This window comes from Piliocolobus tephrosceles, chromosome 16 (assembly GCF_002776525.5).
Source record: "Piliocolobus tephrosceles isolate RC106 chromosome 16, ASM277652v3, whole genome shotgun sequence".
NCBI classification, from domain to species: Eukaryota; Metazoa; Chordata; class Mammalia; order Primates; family Cercopithecidae; genus Piliocolobus; species Piliocolobus tephrosceles.
The window spans coordinates 35,627,292-35,646,879 of NC_045449.1; the positions used below are offsets into that span (position 1 = coordinate 35,627,292).

Here is a 19,588-nt window from a genome sequence, read left to right on the forward strand (position 1 = left end):
CATATATCATATATAACAATGTATATGTTGCATTATTTATGCTATACGATTACATGGCATACACAGAATAAAAACATAAACCATGACAGATTTCAAAAAATTATCTCCAGCAGAATTAGAACTCTTCCTATCTTTTAGGAAAGGAACTACAAAGGGTCTATATAGTTGGCCTTCCCTATCAGTGGGTTCCACATCCATGGTTTCAGTTAACCTCAGATTGAAAAAGTTTGAGAAAAAAAATTCCAAAAGTTCTGAAAAGCAAAACTTGAATATGCCACAGGCCATACACTTTAAATCCATGAGAATTAAGGAATGTATAGGCATTGTTTTAGGTATTACAAGTAATCCAGAGATGATTTAAACTATACAGGAGGATGTGCATAGGTAACATGCAAATACTAAGCCATTTTAATAAAGGCCATGAGCATCCTTGGATTTTGGTACTCAGTGGGTACTAGAACCAGTCTTCCATGGATACCAAGGGATTACTGTAGTACCTGCATTCTATTCCTTTCTTTTTTTGAGGCAAAGTCTTGCTTTGTCGCCCAGACTGGAGTGCAGTGGCACCATCTCAGCTCATTGCAACCTCCACCTCCCAGGTTCAAGAGATTCTCCCACCTCAGCATCCCAAGTAGCTGGGATTATAGGTGTATGCCACTGACACCCGGCTAATTTTTTGTATTTTTAGTAGAGACGGGGTTTCATCATGTTGGCCGCCAGGCTGGTCTCGAACTCCTGACCTCAAGTGATTCACCCGCCTTGGCCTCCCAAAGTACCGGGATTACAGGCATGAGCCACCATGCCCAGCCAGCTGTACCTGCATTATATTCTTAAAGTCCAAACAAGACAGAAAAAGTGCTACCTTAAGAATTTATTTTAGGCCTGCCGTGGTGGGTCATGCCTGTAATCCCAGCACTTTAGGAGGCCTAGGTGGGAGGATTGCTAGGGCCCTGGAGTTCAAGTTCAGCCTGGGCAACATAGGGAGACTCCATCCCTACAAAAACATTCGATTTATTTATTTATTTATTTATTTATTTTTTGAGATGCAGTTTCGCTCTTGATTTAATTATTTATTTATTTATTTATTTATTTTTTGAGATGGAGTTTCGCTCTTGTTGCCCAGGCTGGAGTGCAATGGCACAATCTCAGCTCACTGCAACCTCCACCTCCCAGGTTGAAGCAATTCTCCTGCCTCAGCATCCCAAGTAACTGGAATTACAGGCATGCGCCACCATGCCAGTCTATTTTTTTTTTGTATTTTTAGTAGAGACGGGGTTTCTCCATGTTGATCAGGCTGGTCTCGAATTCCTGACCTCAGGTGATCCCCAAACTCGGCCTCCCAAAGTGCTGGGAGTATAGGCGTGAGTCACCATTCCTGGCCCAACAAAAAATTTTTAAAAATTTGCAGGGTGTTGGCTGGGCGCGATGGCTCACGCCTGTAATCCCAGCACTTTGGGAGGCTAAGGTGAGTAGATCACAAGGTCAAGAGATCGAGACCATCCTGGCTAACACAGTGAAACACCGTCTCTACTAAAAATACAAAAAATCAGCTGGGCATGGTGGCAGGCGCCTGCAGTCCCAGCTACTTGGGAGGCTGAGGCAGGAGAATGGTGTGAACCTGGGAGGCGGAGCTTGCAGTGAGCCAAGATAGCACCACTGCACTCCAGCCTGAGCAAAAGAGCAAGACTCTGTCTCAAAAAAAAAAAAAAAAGAAAAAGAAAAAGTTTGCAGGGTGTGGGGGCACGCACCTGTGGTCCCAGTTACTCTGGAGGCTGAGGTGGGAGGCCATGAAGGTCAAGGCTGCAGTGAGCCATGATGGCACAACTGTGCTCCAGCGTGGGTGACATAAGACCCCGTTTCAAACAACAAAAATAAACAAAAAAATTATTTTCGAATTTGTCTTTGATCTAGGTTAGTTATTAGGTCTGAAATTCTGAAACTACTGTCATAAACCTTATCTACAGGGGAAACAATGTTGAAGGTCAATAGACTACTCATCCTTTTTGCTTTCAGAGGCATTATGTTGTTTAATCTTTACAACAGACCTATCGTAATTATTATCATCAGCATTTTACAGATGATCAGAGATTCATTTGTACATGAGGTAAGAAACACATAAAATTTACTACCGTAACCATTTTTAAGTGTACAGTTCACTAGATTTAACTATATCCACATTGTTGTTCATTTGTATAATTTTGAAAGTTTATGGCAGCAGTTCAGAAATAAAATGTCTCACCACAGTCAAATATAATCTGGTAATTTGAAACTTCAAATGTTATAAATGTATTAGAAACTGTTGTATTATTTCTAATGGCAAGGTAGTAATAAGGATTGTAGTTCATGAATGTGGTAATTAGCCAGAAATTCATTTTCTTTTTGCCTATGCTTTTCTCATTAATCATCTTTTACCCTTTTGCTTGTATTTATGACATGGACTTATTTGGAGTCTTACATTGAAGGCTTAGGTCTGATCCATAGTATTATTTCACCTCTCAAAGATTGAAAAGAAAATAACAGTTGGATTCCAGACCTCTGACACGAACCTGATTTGAAAGTTCCATATAGGCACAGTTTAGACAGAGCTACTGAATTTAAATTAGTAAGAGCTGAAGAAAAGCTAAGCATAAAATGGACAGAGCCCTTCCCAGGGTAGCAGACATAAGCAGCAGTAAATCAGTAAGTACTAAAGCACAGGATCACTTTATTCTGGCTTTCTGCCATTCACAGACACTCAAACTTGGAATGAGCAGAAATCCTTTTGAATTTATATTTGCAAAACTTTGTGTCCATTCTTTTCTAGATTACCTTTTTTTTTTCTGTTTATTTCCTCATACCATCATCTATGCTCTGTTGGGTGCAGAGTCTGCTTAGATATGTTTGAGTGGCCCTGATTTGCATGTGGTAGCTTGCGTACCCAGAGAGAGGTACTGGGGATCAAATTGGATGCAGTTTAGCTGTGGCTCAATAGAGGGAGTAGAGGAGCTGAGGGAGGGGAGAGAGCAAAAGAACGTGTCTGGTTAAGTAAGTGTTGTGTGCGCGCACCAGGAGGAGGGGGGCAGGGTGGGGGGTGGTTGCCTCCAGCAGCTCCACCCTCACTTTGTCAGCAGGTAGAGAGCGTGATTGCCGTCCCAGGGGAGGGAGTCAGAGCTAGAACACCAATTACAAACCACAGGCTTCCTGCTCTAGGGAGTTGATCCAGAATTGTCTTTCTGAAAGGAAGCACTCGAATCCTTCCGAACTTTCCAAGTCTATCCATGATTCAGAGATACTGCCTTCTTTCTCTGGGATTTTCTGTGTTTCTGATAGTGAATTGTTGATGTATTTGCTACTTTGCCCCTTTTCTCTTTCAAGACTTGGTCATTTTATATGCTGTTTGGAGAAAAAAATGAACTTTTATTAGAAAGGAGGTTTCAGAAATGATTTTGGATTTTCTATAAGTGTTTAATCTAGTTCTTGGGGACAGCATCTCTCATCCTGGAGTAAATTTCTGCCTTTGACCTGCATGGATTATTTTTTCAGGCTGCGGAATTTCTCGGCACCTACCTGTAGTATGGGGCACTTTGTTTGGTTGCAGAGTAAGAAGGTGGAAGAATGAGCTGTTGGTTAAGCAGTTGAAACCTTTTTTGAGCAGAATCTGTAAAAGCATAATTGAATTTGTTTCACCCCCGTGGATTCCAGTGGGCCCGACAGCGCAACAGGTTTGCAGATTTCTTTTGAAATTCTTTTTTCCCCCCTCCCTCTGCCTCAGCAAAAGAAACGAATCTATATAACAGGTTCATGTTGTTCAATTGCTTAGCTTTTCAGCACTTATTCTGAAAACTTTATAATATTTTTAAACTTGACCTTGGAACACAGAGGGCTTTGTGGGTGAAGTGTATTTCTATTTACTTAAGGGTGCACATTTTAAAAATATTATTCTGTGTTTGTACAAAGACCCAAATTTTCATAGTGCCTGGAAATAGCACAGATTTATTCTATTCAAGCTTATTTGTATTTTTTCAGGGTATTCTACCTAGAGCCTGTGGTTCATCGCCTCCCTGCTCCCCCTACCTTTTATTCCCCACCCCCTCAAGGAATTTGAAAACATGTTAGGAATAGTCCTTTGTTTTTCTTATGAACCTAGAAAATTACAGATCATAAAATCTGGATATTAAAGTAGTTTCCAAAAGCATCTCATGGGAAATCAAAGTGCTCGGCATTTCCGAGCTGGAGAATAAAATCAAGAATCCTTAAGAGAGAAAAGAAAATGGAGATAGAAATATGAATTTTAATTGGAAAAATAATTGGAAAGCTAACCTTTTCAAATACTCTAATTATGAAAGTTGGAAAAGGTTGTGATGCTCAGGATTATCCTGTAATGTGTGAGGATACATAAATTAGCACCTAATTTATAGGCAAATTTTGGTAAAACACAAAAAATTATGGATGTCTAAGTTCATGAAAAGTCTGTAAATGCAGTGGGCCTGGAACCCTGGCTACACTGAAATACAGTTTAATGTGGAAACTTTTCTAAATACATGTTGTAGCATCTTTGGACATCAACATGTGGCCTGAAATTTTTATTGTTCCCTCTTCTCTTCCATTAAAAAAAAAAATCTCCTTGTGGTTTTTAGTCATTTACCATTGATACATATTATGGCTTAAAAGAGGCCATCTCTTCCTTTTCTGAGCTGGAGTTCTTCACTCTCACCTTTGATGCATGGCTGTAGCTGTTTACTTTGCCTTGTTTTGTTCATGAACGTTGGGTTTAGTGCCTGGCAACTTGATGCATATGGAAGAGCAATGCCAAGTGATCTGACATTATACAAATTCACGATGTGACATTCAATCACAAGCAAAGTTGGAAATTCCAAAGAGAAGTGGTGCGATCTTTACTAGTCACAGTGAAGATGGGAGAAAATGACATACCTGCTGCAGATGTGGGCTGAAAATATCCTCTTCTCTGCCCAATCAGGAATGCCACCTGTTCTTAGGAATAAACTTTAGAGAAAGGAAGGGCCAAAACTACGACTTGGCTTTCTGAAACTGAAGCATAAATGTTCTTTTCCTCCATTTGTCTGGATCTGAGAACCTGCATTTGGTATTAGCTAGTGGAAGCAGTATGTATGGTTGAAGTGCATTGCTGCAGCTGGTAGCATGAGTGGTGGCCACCAGCTGCAGCTGGCTGCCCTCTGGCCCTGGCTGCTGATGGCTACCCTGCAGGCAGGCTTTGGACGCACAGGACTGGTGCTGGCAGCAGCGGTGGAGTCTGAAAGATCAGCAGAACAGAAAGCTATTATCAGAGTGATCCCCTTGAAAATGGACCCCACAGGAAAACTGAATCTCACTTTGGAAGGTGTGTTTGCTGGTGTTGCTGAAATAACTCCAGCAGAAGGAAAATTAATGCAGGCAAGTATAACTTTATTATATTTCACTTTCCATCTGTTTGAAATATGCCTTTCTTCTTTTGTCTCCCAAATGAAATACCATACATGGGCTTCTACTGCTTAGCTTTCTATTTCATAGAAAGAGTAGATACTGCCTTATTGGCATTCTAAAGCAAATTCTTATTTTATACTCTGGAAGAAATACATAAATCCTATATTTTAGAAGATTATCTGCTTATTTTTAACTGGTATTGCATAACTACTTAGATACACATAATACCTTTTTTTTAAGTGATATATTCTGGGCTCTAATTTTTGATAGATTAAATATATGAGCTTGTGTTTAATTGACGTGAGGATTGTACTTTACATCCTGTTTAAATTGAAGTAAGCACTAAGAAGGTTGATTTTAATGGTCAGCAGCACCTGAAATTCTGGAATGCCCTTGGAGCATATTTGATTACTGTGTCACTTTTAAAATTCAGTCAAGCTTGAATGCTATGGCTGGCCTGACACCACGTGTGGCACCCTATTGCTAAGCGCAAAATGGAGAGGATTGGATTACAAAATGGACACAGGTGTAAACCTGCCTCCTGATCACTTTGGCCTCATCCACACATGATTTTATCATTTTCAAGAATTTAAATTTAACATAGTTTTTACTGATCTGCCAAGTTTTTCAGAGACACAGATTCTTAGGCTTTCAGACTGTGAATGTTGCCTGTAACTCATTCCTACATGAAATGACTGGGGCCATAGCATTTCATAGACCAATTGCTCGTTCCCCATAGTAAAGACAGAACCTAGAGGGCTGTACCTTTTTAATGGTCTTTCCACTGTCTTACTCCATAAAATGATGTTGCTTATTGATTGAAATTTATCATATAAAAGAACAATTCTTGCTGTAGCTACTGGACACAGGTTAAAATATTCTTAAATGTGATCTATCTTAGCATCCAAACTCAAATTTTAATTTTGTGATGTGAACAGACTATGAACAGAACCAATTTATTGTATGAATTTTAATTATTGTCTACTTAGAGAAGATAGGAAAATTTAACAAATTATAGAACTTATTCCCAAACATGTATTCTTTAATATATGGTTTAGTGTTTATTCATTATCACTTCTTAGGCAATATTTTGAAGCTGGGATAAATGAAGTAGAAGGAGAATTAGGTGAAAATGGAAGGCTTTGCTATTTAGAAAAATAGGAAAGAAGAGTATATCTGGAAAAATGGCATAAGATTTTTTTGAATAAGATAATTTGGACTCTAAAATGGAATTAGGAATACTTAAAAGCTAAAATCATAAATCATCTTGAATACTACAGCAATTGGAAAGGAAACTTCCTTCCTGGCCTTGCCTAGTTAATACCCTAAAGCATGAATTGTGTGCTCCATTTTAGTTTTTACCATAAGTAATTTTACTAGTCATATTTTGATATCACTGAAATTTTTGAGAGCCATACGTGCCTTATTGATATCCTGTGATAGCATGTTCAGTGGGCTAATTATGTGGTCCATAAAATGTATTCTTTTAAGTTTTAATGTTATTATCATAAAGCTCTACATAAAGTTTGTGTTTTCATAAAGGAAAAAGTAAACAAACACCACCAGTTGGCATTCTCTTTGCCATTCATCATTTTATCAATCTTTATCATATCTTCTCTTATTCTATCCTTTTTCTCACTCTGGCAAATCTTACCAATCTTTTTTCTTTTTTTAACTATTAACTTTGATCCTATCATTATACATTAAGTATTGTTTTTACTTTGTGAAGAGGGAATTTCATCATACCTTAGCAAAGACTCAGGCTTTACAGTGGATAGTTCTACGTCACTGGCAATTGTTTAGTCTTCACCTTTCTGTCCACATATGCTTCTTTTAGGTCTTTAAATAAGCCTTTTCACTAGCTTAGTATTCATTTCTGGATACTTTCCATATTGGTTTTGGTTTATTGTCTGTTAATCAATTTTTAATCTATAACAGTTATTAAAGTTTCTCAATAGCCTCTTATGAGAAACTTTATTTTTAAAAAAACAAGCTTCTGAATTATATATATGGTTTTCTTTATCCATTTTTTGATTAATTCTTTCAAAGAACTCTAGTGTGTTAGGGACACATGGTTTATACTTCTGGAATCCATGCTGTTTGTTCCTTATCAGATTACACTGCAACTCAGTTTTACTAAACTGTGGTTAGCCAAGCCTTGCATTTAACTGAAGCTCCGTTTATATCTTCTAGAGATGTGCTTTGCTGTACTTTAACTTTCTCAGTAGAGAGCTGTACCCTGGTGTCACAAATCTAAAAGGAGTCTTCTCTTTGGTTTTGAGGAATTCTGGATAATTCTGTGAATCCTTCTAACTGCGAATTATTCTAGTTGCCTGTTAAGATTAGTTGTCTCCAAAGATTGCAGTCAAATCTTTTTAAACCTGAGAATGCTCTGTGCCAAAAAATGTACAGTTATGAGAACAGCGATTTAAAAAAAAAATGTTGTTTCTGGAATTCTCAGATAATTTCTGAAAAGCAGACATTTCTTTACATTTTGTTCATTAATTCAGCATATAGACAATTTCATAAGGACCAAACTAACTGAATTTTCATTTGTATTATGATTTTAATTTTTCTTAGATAAAAGGAGACCCCTCCTTGACAATGTGCCCCCAATTTGTTAAATAGTATAATAGATCATAGAATTGCCTCTAAAAGAATTTTGTCTCAACTTTGTCTGATGGCTGTATGTACAAGGGCATTGAAAGTCAAGTTTTTCAGCCAGGCGCGGTGGCTCAAGCCTGTAATCCCAGCACTTTGGGAGGCCCAGACGCGTGGATCACGAGGTCAGGTGATCGAGACCATCCTGGCTAACACGGTGAAACCCCGTGTCTAATAAAAAATACAAAAAACTAGCTCAGCGTGGTGGCGGCACCTGTAGTCCCAGCTACTCGGGAGGCTGAGACAGGAGAATGGCGTAAACCTGGGAGGCGGAGCTTGCAGTAAGCTGAGATCCGGCCACTGCACTCCAGCCTGGGTGACAGAGTGAGACTCCGTCTCAAAAAAAAAAAAAAAAGAAAAAAAAAGAAAAGTCAAGTTTTGACGATTTTCGTTCTGATTCTTATCCCTCACTGTTTGTGCTTAGGGTTTTCCTTGCCAATAGTAATGATCCATTTTACAAGGTATGTTCAAAATTATTAATTGTAATATTCTTCTAAAAGCGCTAGAATAAAGTCAAAATAGAAGAGGAAATGTTGTTGCCTTTGCCCTTCTATTTCTCAAGTCCTCTCTTTTCGATTTCAGAACATCTCATTTTAGTCCTGTCCAAATTTTATTATTTTCCTTTCTATTTTGCCCAAGAGTTGCTTCTGTATATTACTGTATCATTCCAGCTCTTTGTCATTGTCTTTAAAGTGTCTAATTATTATGTTTCCCCTACATTTGCCAAAATATTTGTCTCTTCCTCTTCTCTGATTTCCTTCCACTCTTTTATTTTTCTTTTGTTTTCCACTGAATTTGTACATTTAGGATTACCTTCCACTGCTATTCTGGATCGGTATTTTAATAACCATCAAAAATCCAGGTCAAGGAAACTTTTCAGATCTCTTAATTACCTGGCGGTGACTGATAAAAAGGACTAAATGATAGTGATTACTTCTTACTGTTTTTATTCACATTGGAATATATTCTTTCTCTCCTGTTTTATACCATTATAGAAGGAAAAGTGTTGGAGCTGATTCATGGTCTAATTTCCACTTTTCTGGTTTGGTTACCTCTTATCAATGTTTGTTTCTATTATTTCAAGGAATATTATTGCCACCACTTCTAAAAATGATTACAGTCATATTTTATTTCTCAATCCTGTTTATTGTTTATAAATATTTTTTCAAGGGACAACTCAAAATTATTCTTGCTTCTCAGAGCAAAAGAGTAAGAGGATCTTAGTGTAGCACAAGAGATGTCACCAATTCTCTAACTATCACACTCTTCCTGCTCAGCTGGTTGTCCTGGATTTTCTTAGACTCCAGGATAAAGTTATGATCAAGATTAAAATGTATTCCCCTGAGGCTTCAGACCTACCATGGGAGCAGCGGTAGTTTAGCACATGGCCAGTAGCAGTGAACACCTCCTGGAGAAATTCCCCTTTGCACACTATCTCTGCTTGCCTCTTAATTTTACCTGTTAGTCAGCACATAGTTATCCCATCGTTGCATTTTTACATTATTTGTAGGCAGGGCCTGAAACTTTAAGTTTTTGGCCAAAGCTAGAGAGACAGTCCTATGTTGCAAACTATAGTTGGCAAAGTATCTAAACTGTGACTTGGAGGACTTGACTTTTAGTTCCACACACACAGGAATATGCTGCCACTATAAATATTAATAGTTGTATGATTTGGGACAAAATAGTTTTTGCCTTTGTAGGCTTCAGATTTCCAGTCTGTGAAACTGAGGAATTAAAATATAATACTACTAAACTTCTGCTATGCACTTTGCATGTATTAGCGCATTGAATTCTCATAATAACTTCATGAGAGAAGAAATTCAGTACCTTTATTTTTTACATTTTACAGATAAGCAAACTGAGGATTAAAATGTTAATATCTGTCAAAGTATTAACTGTTATTGTCTAATAAGTGGTGTTACTGGAACTTGAACTGCAGAGCCCATGCTTTACCAGCTCTAAAATTCTGTATATGTAAGAATGCCACAGATGAAGAGAACATCAGTCTAGAGTTTGTATAAAAAATTTATTTCTAGAGTAGAAAGGAATGAAAATGATAAGTGCCATGATCTGAGATTGATCCAGAATGCATCATATCCTGCTACCTTCTAATAATCTCTGTATTTCTTCTATTTCTCTCATTTTGTGTTCCATTTGCAAAGACAGTAAATCACAATGTCTGTTTACTCAGTATCTCCCTTATAATGTAACATATTTTATCATCTTTCTCTTCATTTTAAAAGTCTAGGTTAAGTTATCTAATATAGGAACCTGAAATAATAAACATTGAAATAGCATGCATTTAACTGACATTGCTCAAGTTAGAGTTCCTTCTATGCAGAAATTTTAAAATAGAAATTTTGTGATTTTGTTTGATGCCAGCCTTTAAAAGAAGTATAGAGTAGATATTCAAAGTATGGTCAACTCTGTTATTTATGTAAATGAAGGTGCAGAAAATCCAATTAATTAGTAATTGACTTTGGAATGTAGTCAGGAGTATACCATCAGACACAGTTCCTTTGTGCTCACAAACATTCTTAGGTGCTTGCCTCCTATGGTCCCAGCTCAGAGCCTTCCTGACATGGCTTTCGAGTCTTCTATTCTAGACTTGGCCTTGTTGTTAGAAGCCTGGCACCCAGAAAAGAGAAAGAAGCTGCAGAATATTTTCAATGATAATTTTTAATAAGTTCTCATCAAACAGATTTGTATATATAACAGTTCTGTACTTCAACAAAAATTTGTATCCAACAAAAATTTGTAAGTTCAACTTCATACATATCTGGTTAATAGGAGGTAATGAATGAAGTATGTCCCTGGCTATTGCTCCCATCAGGCTATTTAGTGTTCATTTGGCAGACTCTTGGTTGGCAGGGGGTGGGGGGTGGGGGGAGGGGGTAGGTGTTTCCTTGGGTTTTGTTTTATAGTAAAGTGTGTATGTATATATGTGTGTGTGTTGTAATTATCCCGAAACTAGCCATAATTTACTTTACTTTTTTTCTTTCTTTGTTTTTTGAGATAGGGTCTTGTTCTGTCTTCCAGGCTGGAGTGCAGTGGTGCAGACACGGCTCACTGCAGCCTCGACCTCCTGGGCTCAAGCGATCTGCCCACCTCAGCCCCACAAGTAGCTGGGACCACAAGCATGGAGCACTATGCCCAGCTAATTTTTAATTTTTTGTAGAGACAGGGGTTTTCCATGTTGTCTGCATTATTAAAGGTATTCCTGGACCAGGTGTGGTGGCTCACGCCTGTAATCCCAGCACAGTGAGAGGCTAAGGTGGGAGGATCACTTGAGCCCAGGATTTCGAGATCAGCCTGGGCAACATAGTGAGACCCTGTCTAAGAAACAAGGTATTCCTGGAGGTCATGGTTTTGCTTGTTTGTTTTTGTTTTATTAAAAAGCCTTTACATTTTGTTAATTGGAAAGAGTTTATTGGATTTTTAAAAATTTTCAAATTGCTAATTACAGTAGATTTTTAAAAATGTTATAAATGAGTAATATCCTGTTAGGAACCAGAATTGGTAGCAGGGTATTGTTAGAGAAGACTGTGAGAATGATATTCTATTAAATTTATGTAGAAATTTTCTTCCAAGAAGCTTAAAATGATTCACCATACCTGGAGCCAGATAAGAACAGGTGCTATTAACTCCATTTTACAGAAAAGGAAATATACTGGGAAAGAGAAAGAAAGTAAATCATCTAAGAACAAAGTTGCACAGAGACTGAGCCAGTCTGGTTTGCAGGAGATAGGAGAGTAATCAACTTTTAAGGAACCTGAAGATGTTGGTTTCTCAAAGGTCAGTTCTACTGAGTGGAAATCCTAAAGGCCTTTTCCTATTTACCCAAGGACTCCTATTCTCCTTTCCTGCTATATTTTTCTTTACAAAATTATTAATGTGGCATGCTATAATGTTTTAGTTTTGTAGTTGTCTATCTCCCCACAATAGAATATGAGTTCTGTGAAAGCAAGGATTTTTGTCTCCTTTGTTCAAAGCTGTATACTTAGCACCTAAGTATACTTAGTCCTTGGACATGGTGGGTACTCAGTAAATATTTATTAATGAATATAAGGAATATTGTAGTACCGAGTAACTCTGATGGCTGGGAGATCACTCTAGAATAAAACATGCTTATCACATTTTTAAAGTATGTTATAAGATAGATTATTTTGAGTGTGTGTGGTTTGATATAGCAGGCTATGTTCCTTTACTCTTCTGACTTACCAACAGCCTAGTGTCTTGTTATTTCAAAAATCATAAATGTGGCTGTAATCGATATGTTTAAGGTGCTCCTTTACACAGGATTTTAGATTTTTTCTTTAGTTTGATAGCTTAAACCTTGCTGTTTAGGATATTCTGGTTTTCCAAGAAAGATTATTCAGGTCCTGATTTTAAACCTTTGATTTTAAGATATTAGCGTGCATCCAAAGGACCTTACCTTCTTAGTACTTAAATTTGTGGTTACCAATTCTGGTTTTTAGATACCCTAAAGCACAGTTTTTAATCTTGTTTGTGTGTGCCACAGGTCCTTTTGAGAATGTGGTAACCATTATTGACCATAGGCACAAAATACACACAAATACTTAACATACACAATTTTGCATAAAATCTCAGTGAGTTGAGAGAGTCTGTAAGACATATCTAGAGATCTAAGGACTCCAGATGAAGAGCAACTATCCTGACATAATCCCAATTATTTCAAGAAATTAAACCAAATTCTCAAAACAAATTTACCTTCAGTTTACTTAATTTGAAAAGTACTTGTATATATTACTTGAAGTCAGACAAACAACAATATTATGATGCAGTTATAAGAAAGTGGCCTGACCTTAGGTGAAGGAACTCCAGAACTAAAAAATGATGTCTGACAAAGATCTTCCTATGTGTAGTAAGTGAATTCTGCTCTCCAAATATGAAGTGGAACTGCATCAATTCAAGAAATGCTTACAATCCCTTCAGCATGGCAGTTCCACTGAAAGGCCCTTAAGAATAATGGATATTTTACTCACGTTTTGAGATTAGTAGAACCATTGTGGCTTTATGTGTCTATTTAGTTACTACATTCAGAAAACTGAGGGTATAAAACCAACTGTAACTTTTTGTTTTCTTCCCATATCTTTCGTTTCCACTCTTCAAGCTCCATTGCTTTCCATAAGGCAGGGTTCTTTGGGCCCTTAAATTTCTATTTGCTCTAATGGAAAACTGTATATATTTTTTAAAGCCAAGATTTGTTGTTGCTTGCTTGTTTTGAATGACAGATAAGCTACTTTACATACCCTTTTTATCTGGGTTCTAAACTTTACAGTTCATACATAAATTTTATTTTGTGCTATACTTTTTAATATATTGGAATCTGTGTTTAATTTACAAACTTGGAAACACCAGAGCAACCAAAATGATTTAAAAACTAAGGTTTTTAAAAAATTGTAAGCACAAAGGCCTGGCACATTATTCCTCAAGAAGTTAGACTACAATATTTAGAAATCCTCATCTCTAGGCCAGGTGCGGTGGCTCACGCCTGTAATCCCAGCACTTTGGGAGGCTGGGGCAGGTGGATCACTTGAAGTCAGGAGTTTGAGACCAGCCTGGCCAACATGGTGAAACCCTGTCTCTACCAAAAAATTTAAAAATTAGCTAGGTGTGATATTGCATGCCTGTAGTCCCAGCTACTTGGGAGGATGAGGCAGGAGAATCGCTTGAATCTGGGAGGCAGAGGTTGCAGTGAGCCAAGATTATGCCACTGCACTCCCACCTGGGTGACAGAATGAGACCCTGTCTCAAAAAAAAAAAAAATTCCAGTCTTTGAATCTAAAGCAGAGGCAGCATAACTATCTTCAAGACTCCTGTTTGTTGTTGTTGCTTCAAATCTAGAATACCCTGTCATGATGGAAATTGACTACAATACAACTATAATTTTAAATAGCACATTAAATTATTATGCACTTTTGTGCATGCTAGTATATCAAAAAGGTATTGTTGTACATACATAAATATATGACATTTGAGAAACACTGTTGGTATTTTACTTCTGTAGAATAATTTGGATGAGACTAAAGGCCTTATGTTTTAAGTCTACTTATTTTGCTATTTTCTAAAAATACAAAACAAAAAAATGTATAGATTTCTATTCGTTTTTTCCCCCCAAACCATTTTCTACAGTCTTATGTGTTATCTACTCTAAAACAACAAAAAACATCTTTTATATGATCTGGGTTTTGCGTTCCCTTATTTTAATATCTTCTACCTAGAATTATATTGATGATCTGACTTTAAAATTCTTGTGGTCAAGTTTCTTTAACTTTTGAAGGAGTATATTGGCCCTATATTGGAATTAAGTCCCATTCAGTTTTCCATTCCTAGAGTAAAATACAGTTTTGTTGGAGGGGAGGGAAAAGTGGCAGAATATTTCATTTGTGAAATATAATCATCAAATTTCAAGCCAGAAAAAAACAGTCAGTCCAGTCTTCTCATTTTATATATGAAGAATTGAACTCAGATTGGTGCTTTTCAAAGAATTCCAATCTGCTGCTGTATCTTACTGGCCGATATTTTTAGCATTGTTTATTTATTTAATATAAACCTTTTGGGGTCACTGCAGGGAAATTAAAAAGCAAATGTCAGCAGAGATTTCCCCCTGAACATTCCATTAAGAAGATATAGACTGCCACAGGGTCTCTTTCCTCTTTGATCCCTAGTCAACTACAAGGCATACTTTAAAACAAGTGAGCAGACAAAAAATACCTCACCACAGTCTAGCAATACTTTTATGTGGTGCTGTGTCATTTATTCTGCCACAAAATCACTGCACATCAAGTGGTCTGTAGTCCTGGATCTTCTCAGAGCAATATCATGTCTTTATAAAGTCTAGGCTGAGAATCTTACCAAGACTGGAAGATGTGCTGGATTCCCTAGATGCCTTATAATGTGGTTTTCCTATTTGCACCAAATTCTGTGACAGATACTATAGTAATTCAAAGAACAGCACCTTAGCCTAGTCCAACTGAGGAGAATCAACTTAAATAGCAGGAGGCATTATGTATTGAATGCCAGATGTAGTTGTAGGCATAAATGCATTAGAGTGCTGATTTATTTTCTCTTTCTTCCTTTCGTTCTTCTTTTCTTTTCTTTTCCTTTTCTTTTCTCTTTCCTCTTCTCTTCTCTTCTCTTCTTTCCTCCTTCCTTCCTTCCTTCCTTCCTTCCTTCCTTCCTTCCTCTTTCTTTCTTGTCATTAGAGACAGGGTCTTTCCCTGTCACCTCTCTCTGTCACCCAGGCTGGAGTGTAGTGGTACCATCAGCGCTTACTATAACCTTGAACTCCTGGGCTCAAGCCATCCTCCCACTTCTGCCTCCCAAAGCTCTGGGATAACAGGCATGAGCTACCGTTTCTGGCCTAGGATGCTGATTTTCATTTTTTCAGGAGTCATTCAAGTGATTGTGGTAATTCTGTCTCAGATTCCCTATGATTAAAGAAAAAACAAATGAAAAAATATTAAATTTTAACCCAGGCAACTTCAAGTAGCTTAAAGTTAGAGAAAAAAGTACTATAACCCAGTCATACCTTCTAACCTTTTACTGTTATCAGTTAATTACAGGTTGTTATATTCCTGTGTGTATAATACTCATCTTTAGCATTGTCTTTAGGAGTCTAGAATGACTAGACACCATGGCTTTTTTTTTCAGGTTGTAAACTGACTTTCTAAAATGTGCCAATCAGTCCCTGTTAAATTTTAGTTAAAACAGTAAATTTAGCTTTAAACAGAATTCAACATATTGGAAGTTTTGTTTGAATTTATCTCAACTAGCTTGATTTTAATTCTTCGCAAACTACATTCCATAAGGGAAGAAATAAATGCTAAGACCCTTTATGTAGAAAGTGAAGAGTATTTGAATATCATCTCTATTTAATAAAAATTGTTTTTAGTACCTTTTTTATTATTGACTTTAGTCATAAATGTGTTATTCCTGTTCCCTAAAATGTGTTGATTTTAGTATAATGTGAGGCGTATAGACAACCATTTAAGAAGAATGTACCCATCCACTATGGCATTAGATTATTTTACTCTAAAGTTAGTAAACTCTATGACATACATTAAACATTTAAAAATTGTCATGAGTGAGTATTTGGGATTACTGGGTTGCCCCCATGGGGTGTATGAAAAGTCCGTTTTTTGTATTTTTAGTAGAGACGGGGTTTCACCGTGTTAGCCAGGATGGTCTCGATCTCCTGACCTCGTGATCCGCCCGTCTCGGCCTCCCAAAGTGCTGGGATTACAGGCTTGAGCCACCGCGCCCGGCCATTCTTTCATCTGTTGGTGTAGGGTTGGGGGAGAACTAAATAATCTTTAAGATCCTTTCCAGCTCTGAACTTTTAGAGTTTATGCTTATTCTAGAAATAGATTTCATATATTAAAGGGACATGTATCTTGCCTATTTAGTTCTTTTTCTTTGTCCTTAGTTGTTGGACATCAAAGACAAAATTTGTTTGGTAGGTGATAGAAAAAAATCTGACTAAATTAATGTCTTACAATAAATAGGTAGCAGAACTAAGCATGAGACTCAGTTGTACTCCCAGTCTTCTGGTCCTGTACTGTCTTTACATTCCAGTTAACGCACACAAAAAAGGAGCCTTTCTCTGGAGTTTCATATTTTAAAATATCTGTAGTGGATTGAGGACCCTTATTGTAAATCCTTCGTCAAGGCTGTCCCAATCATCAGAACACATTGACTTCAATCACTAACCTGCACCTAAGTGAATCTAACCTTTGGAAAAACCTGAAAGAGCCGGAGACAACCTAGAACCAGTCTGGACCATGAAAGTAAAAGGAGTAGGATGCTTCTGATCCTAAGTACTCTGTGAAGTGAATTGTTAGAGATAAGCTGAATAATTATACTAAAAATAAGATTTCAGAGCAGCTAGTGGGTGTTCACCCATGGGGCAAGGGGGATAGAGCTCTAGTATGTAAGCATCTGGAGGCAACTGGGAGGAGTGGAAATGGGGCCATCTGATTAGTAACTATGCCTTGTTATTAAACCGTGACTTTCTGCATTGTGTATTCCCAGAGTTGGAAAACTTCCGCTCGCAAAAAAAAAAAGAGAAGGGCCGCCGTGCTGTTGCTGAGGGCCATACAGTAGACACAAAAGCGCCTTCTTAGAGGCCTTCAGCAGAGGCAGCTTGTACAGGCAGGCCTGTTCCTCTCAAAGACTGGGAATCAGATTCTTTCCCCAGGGGGTTTCCAACTAGTTTGCACTTCAGAAAAACCTTTTCTTTCTCCTGCTGTTCACGCCCTGCAAAGAATTTTCTTCCAACCAAAGAAATTGTTTTATAATCAAAGATCCTTGTCCTTAGTTGTTGGACATCAAAGAAAGTTTGGAGGAGACTGGGGTATTATGTGAGTGCCTAGAATTTATTTTGAATGCAAACTTGCAACATTAGCAAGTCCCCCAAAGAATATACTCATCTCAGAGCCGGGAGAGAGCCTAATGTAACTAAGTCTTTATTCTTCCTTGGTTGGATGTGCCTCGGTAAGATACAAATGACTTGAATTGCCCTATCTGGACTTGATTCACGTATGTTTGGTTCTTGAGGTACACACTTACTGGAAGAGGTCCCCCTAACTTATCTTCCCTTTTAAAACTGATACTTGGAAACATCAAACACTATTAATAAACCCAAAACAACAACCTCCCCCCTCTGCCCACCCCCCAAAAAACTTTTTTAAACCAATGTTTGACTCTTGGGAGTTTGGGGTTTCTCCCAGGACAGTTGATGGTATCACCAAATATTGGGAGCCACATTCCCTGCATTCCCTACTGTCGCTGAGGTGTTGATGATGTCATTTTCTCCCACAAAGGAAAACCTCAGACCCTGAGGGCCTGAACTCAGGTCTTGGCAGGTAAATCAAGGAAGAACTTACTTTTGGATTTCAACTGATTGAGTCAGGCATAAAGAGATACAACCACCACATTAAGTATTAGCGTCACAGACTCATCTCTGGGGCCTGAATAGACAATTTATCATTCCAAGAAAATTAAGACTATAACTTTAAGAAATTATCTTCTGGGTAAGAACGATTCATTTAATATTTTGGTTCTTACACTTTGGGACATTTATAGGGCATTGTTCTCAGAGATTTTGGCTTCCTCGTAAATAACTTTCTCTGAATCCACAAATTTTCCAAGCCTTTCCGGAACCTGTTTGTAGATTATCTAGCTTTCCTTCCTCGAGCAGATTAACAACAACATAAACAAGAATTAGGGGGGAAAAAATGATAGATAGGGCAGATTTAGGCAGAATTATGCTTTGGGCAAAGTACATTCTTGTTATTTTATCTTGGTTCTGTGGTTATGAACTGAAGAGGGCATTTGCTCTAGAAGATTTCCAATCTCTTCCTATCCCTTCATCACAACCACACAGTAGTGGTTGGAAATAGATTCCAGGAACACCAGAAATGCTCAGTGTTTCCAGTGGTGACAGCTAACAGTGCCCTCACAGGGATCCTTTGAGCATTCTTCCTCTGAGTCTTCTCGTGGTGTCCTTGTGGTCAGGAGACATATCAATAAATCACAAAGACTTGCCCTGGAGACAAACCTGGTAAAAATAATCAATTGTCTATCTTTGCCACTAGAAACAATCCTTTTGTTTTTACTTGGTTCTGAACAAACATGCTATAGTTTTTTAGAGAAAGACCATCTATTTCACGGAATCATCAACTGACTATTCTCAAAAATTTGAGATGTGCTAGTTTGTACTAGGAAGGTAAGGTAGGATCTGGGAAGTAAGTAGGATTTGCCAAAGGTTTTTATTCTACTCAGCAGTGCTAACTTGCCTGTGTTACTCCTATGCAGGTATTAGATTATAGGTTTTTTTTTTTTTTTTTTTTTTTTTACGCTAGGAATGTATGAATAAAATTCACTGAAATGAAAGTGTCCCTTACGTTATATAGGGGAATAGGGAATTGAATTTATAAGGAAAGAGCCGAGCCTGCAACTGACCTTTCATTTTCGTAGTCTTATTTCTCCTGAGTTGATGTAGGCTTAAAACAAATTAATGTATTATATAAAATGCCCTAGTTTTTCAAGCAATGTCAATCTTCAGGGTATGGAATAGGATTTGGCATTTTGTTTCCATTTTTATTGTTTTGTTTTCTAAAGGGAGGTTTGAGTTAGAGCCTGTCTGGCAAGATTCCATAATTCTACCATACCACCTGTCCTGGCAGAGACAATGGAATCAAAAGTCAAGTTCTTTATGACTGCACCTGCCTTGTAAGTGCTGCCAGAAGATCTGATTTTCTCTTGTAGCTAAACTCTACACAGAAACTAGTGCTTGGCACCCAAACAGTGGGTGCATACCCAAACACTTGGGTGTCCCAACATCAGGAGGACTAGTACCACTAGTTCTCCAGTTGAGTTGTAAAATAGTCTTTGGCATGACATTCAACAATTATTTAATTTATCAAATGGAGGAGAAGTAACTTTCTGGTTTACCTGGTTTTCAAGACTTTTGTGAGGA

At 37.6% G+C, this 19,588-nt stretch overlaps 1 protein-coding gene across 5 annotated transcripts in view; it reads left to right on the forward strand.

The window, feature by feature from the left end:
* The first annotated feature begins 3,140 nt into the window (after positions 1-3,140).
* The window catches only part of RNF43 (ring finger protein 43), a 65,424-nt gene continuing 48,976 nt past the window's right edge, over positions 3,141-19,588 (forward strand). The window contains exons 1-2 of one of the 5 annotated variants that reach the window (XM_023204612.1): positions 3,141-3,701; positions 4,755-5,391. In XM_023204612.1, coding sequence (XP_023060380.1) covers positions 5,140-5,391 — 252 coding nt within the window. In that variant the 5' untranslated portion in view covers positions 3,141-3,701; positions 4,755-5,139. Of the gene's footprint in view, positions 5,392-18,058; positions 18,141-19,588 lie in introns of those variants that run through there. The other 4 variants (XM_023204613.1, XM_023204614.1, XM_023204615.1 and 1 more) reach the window with 4 other exon arrangements.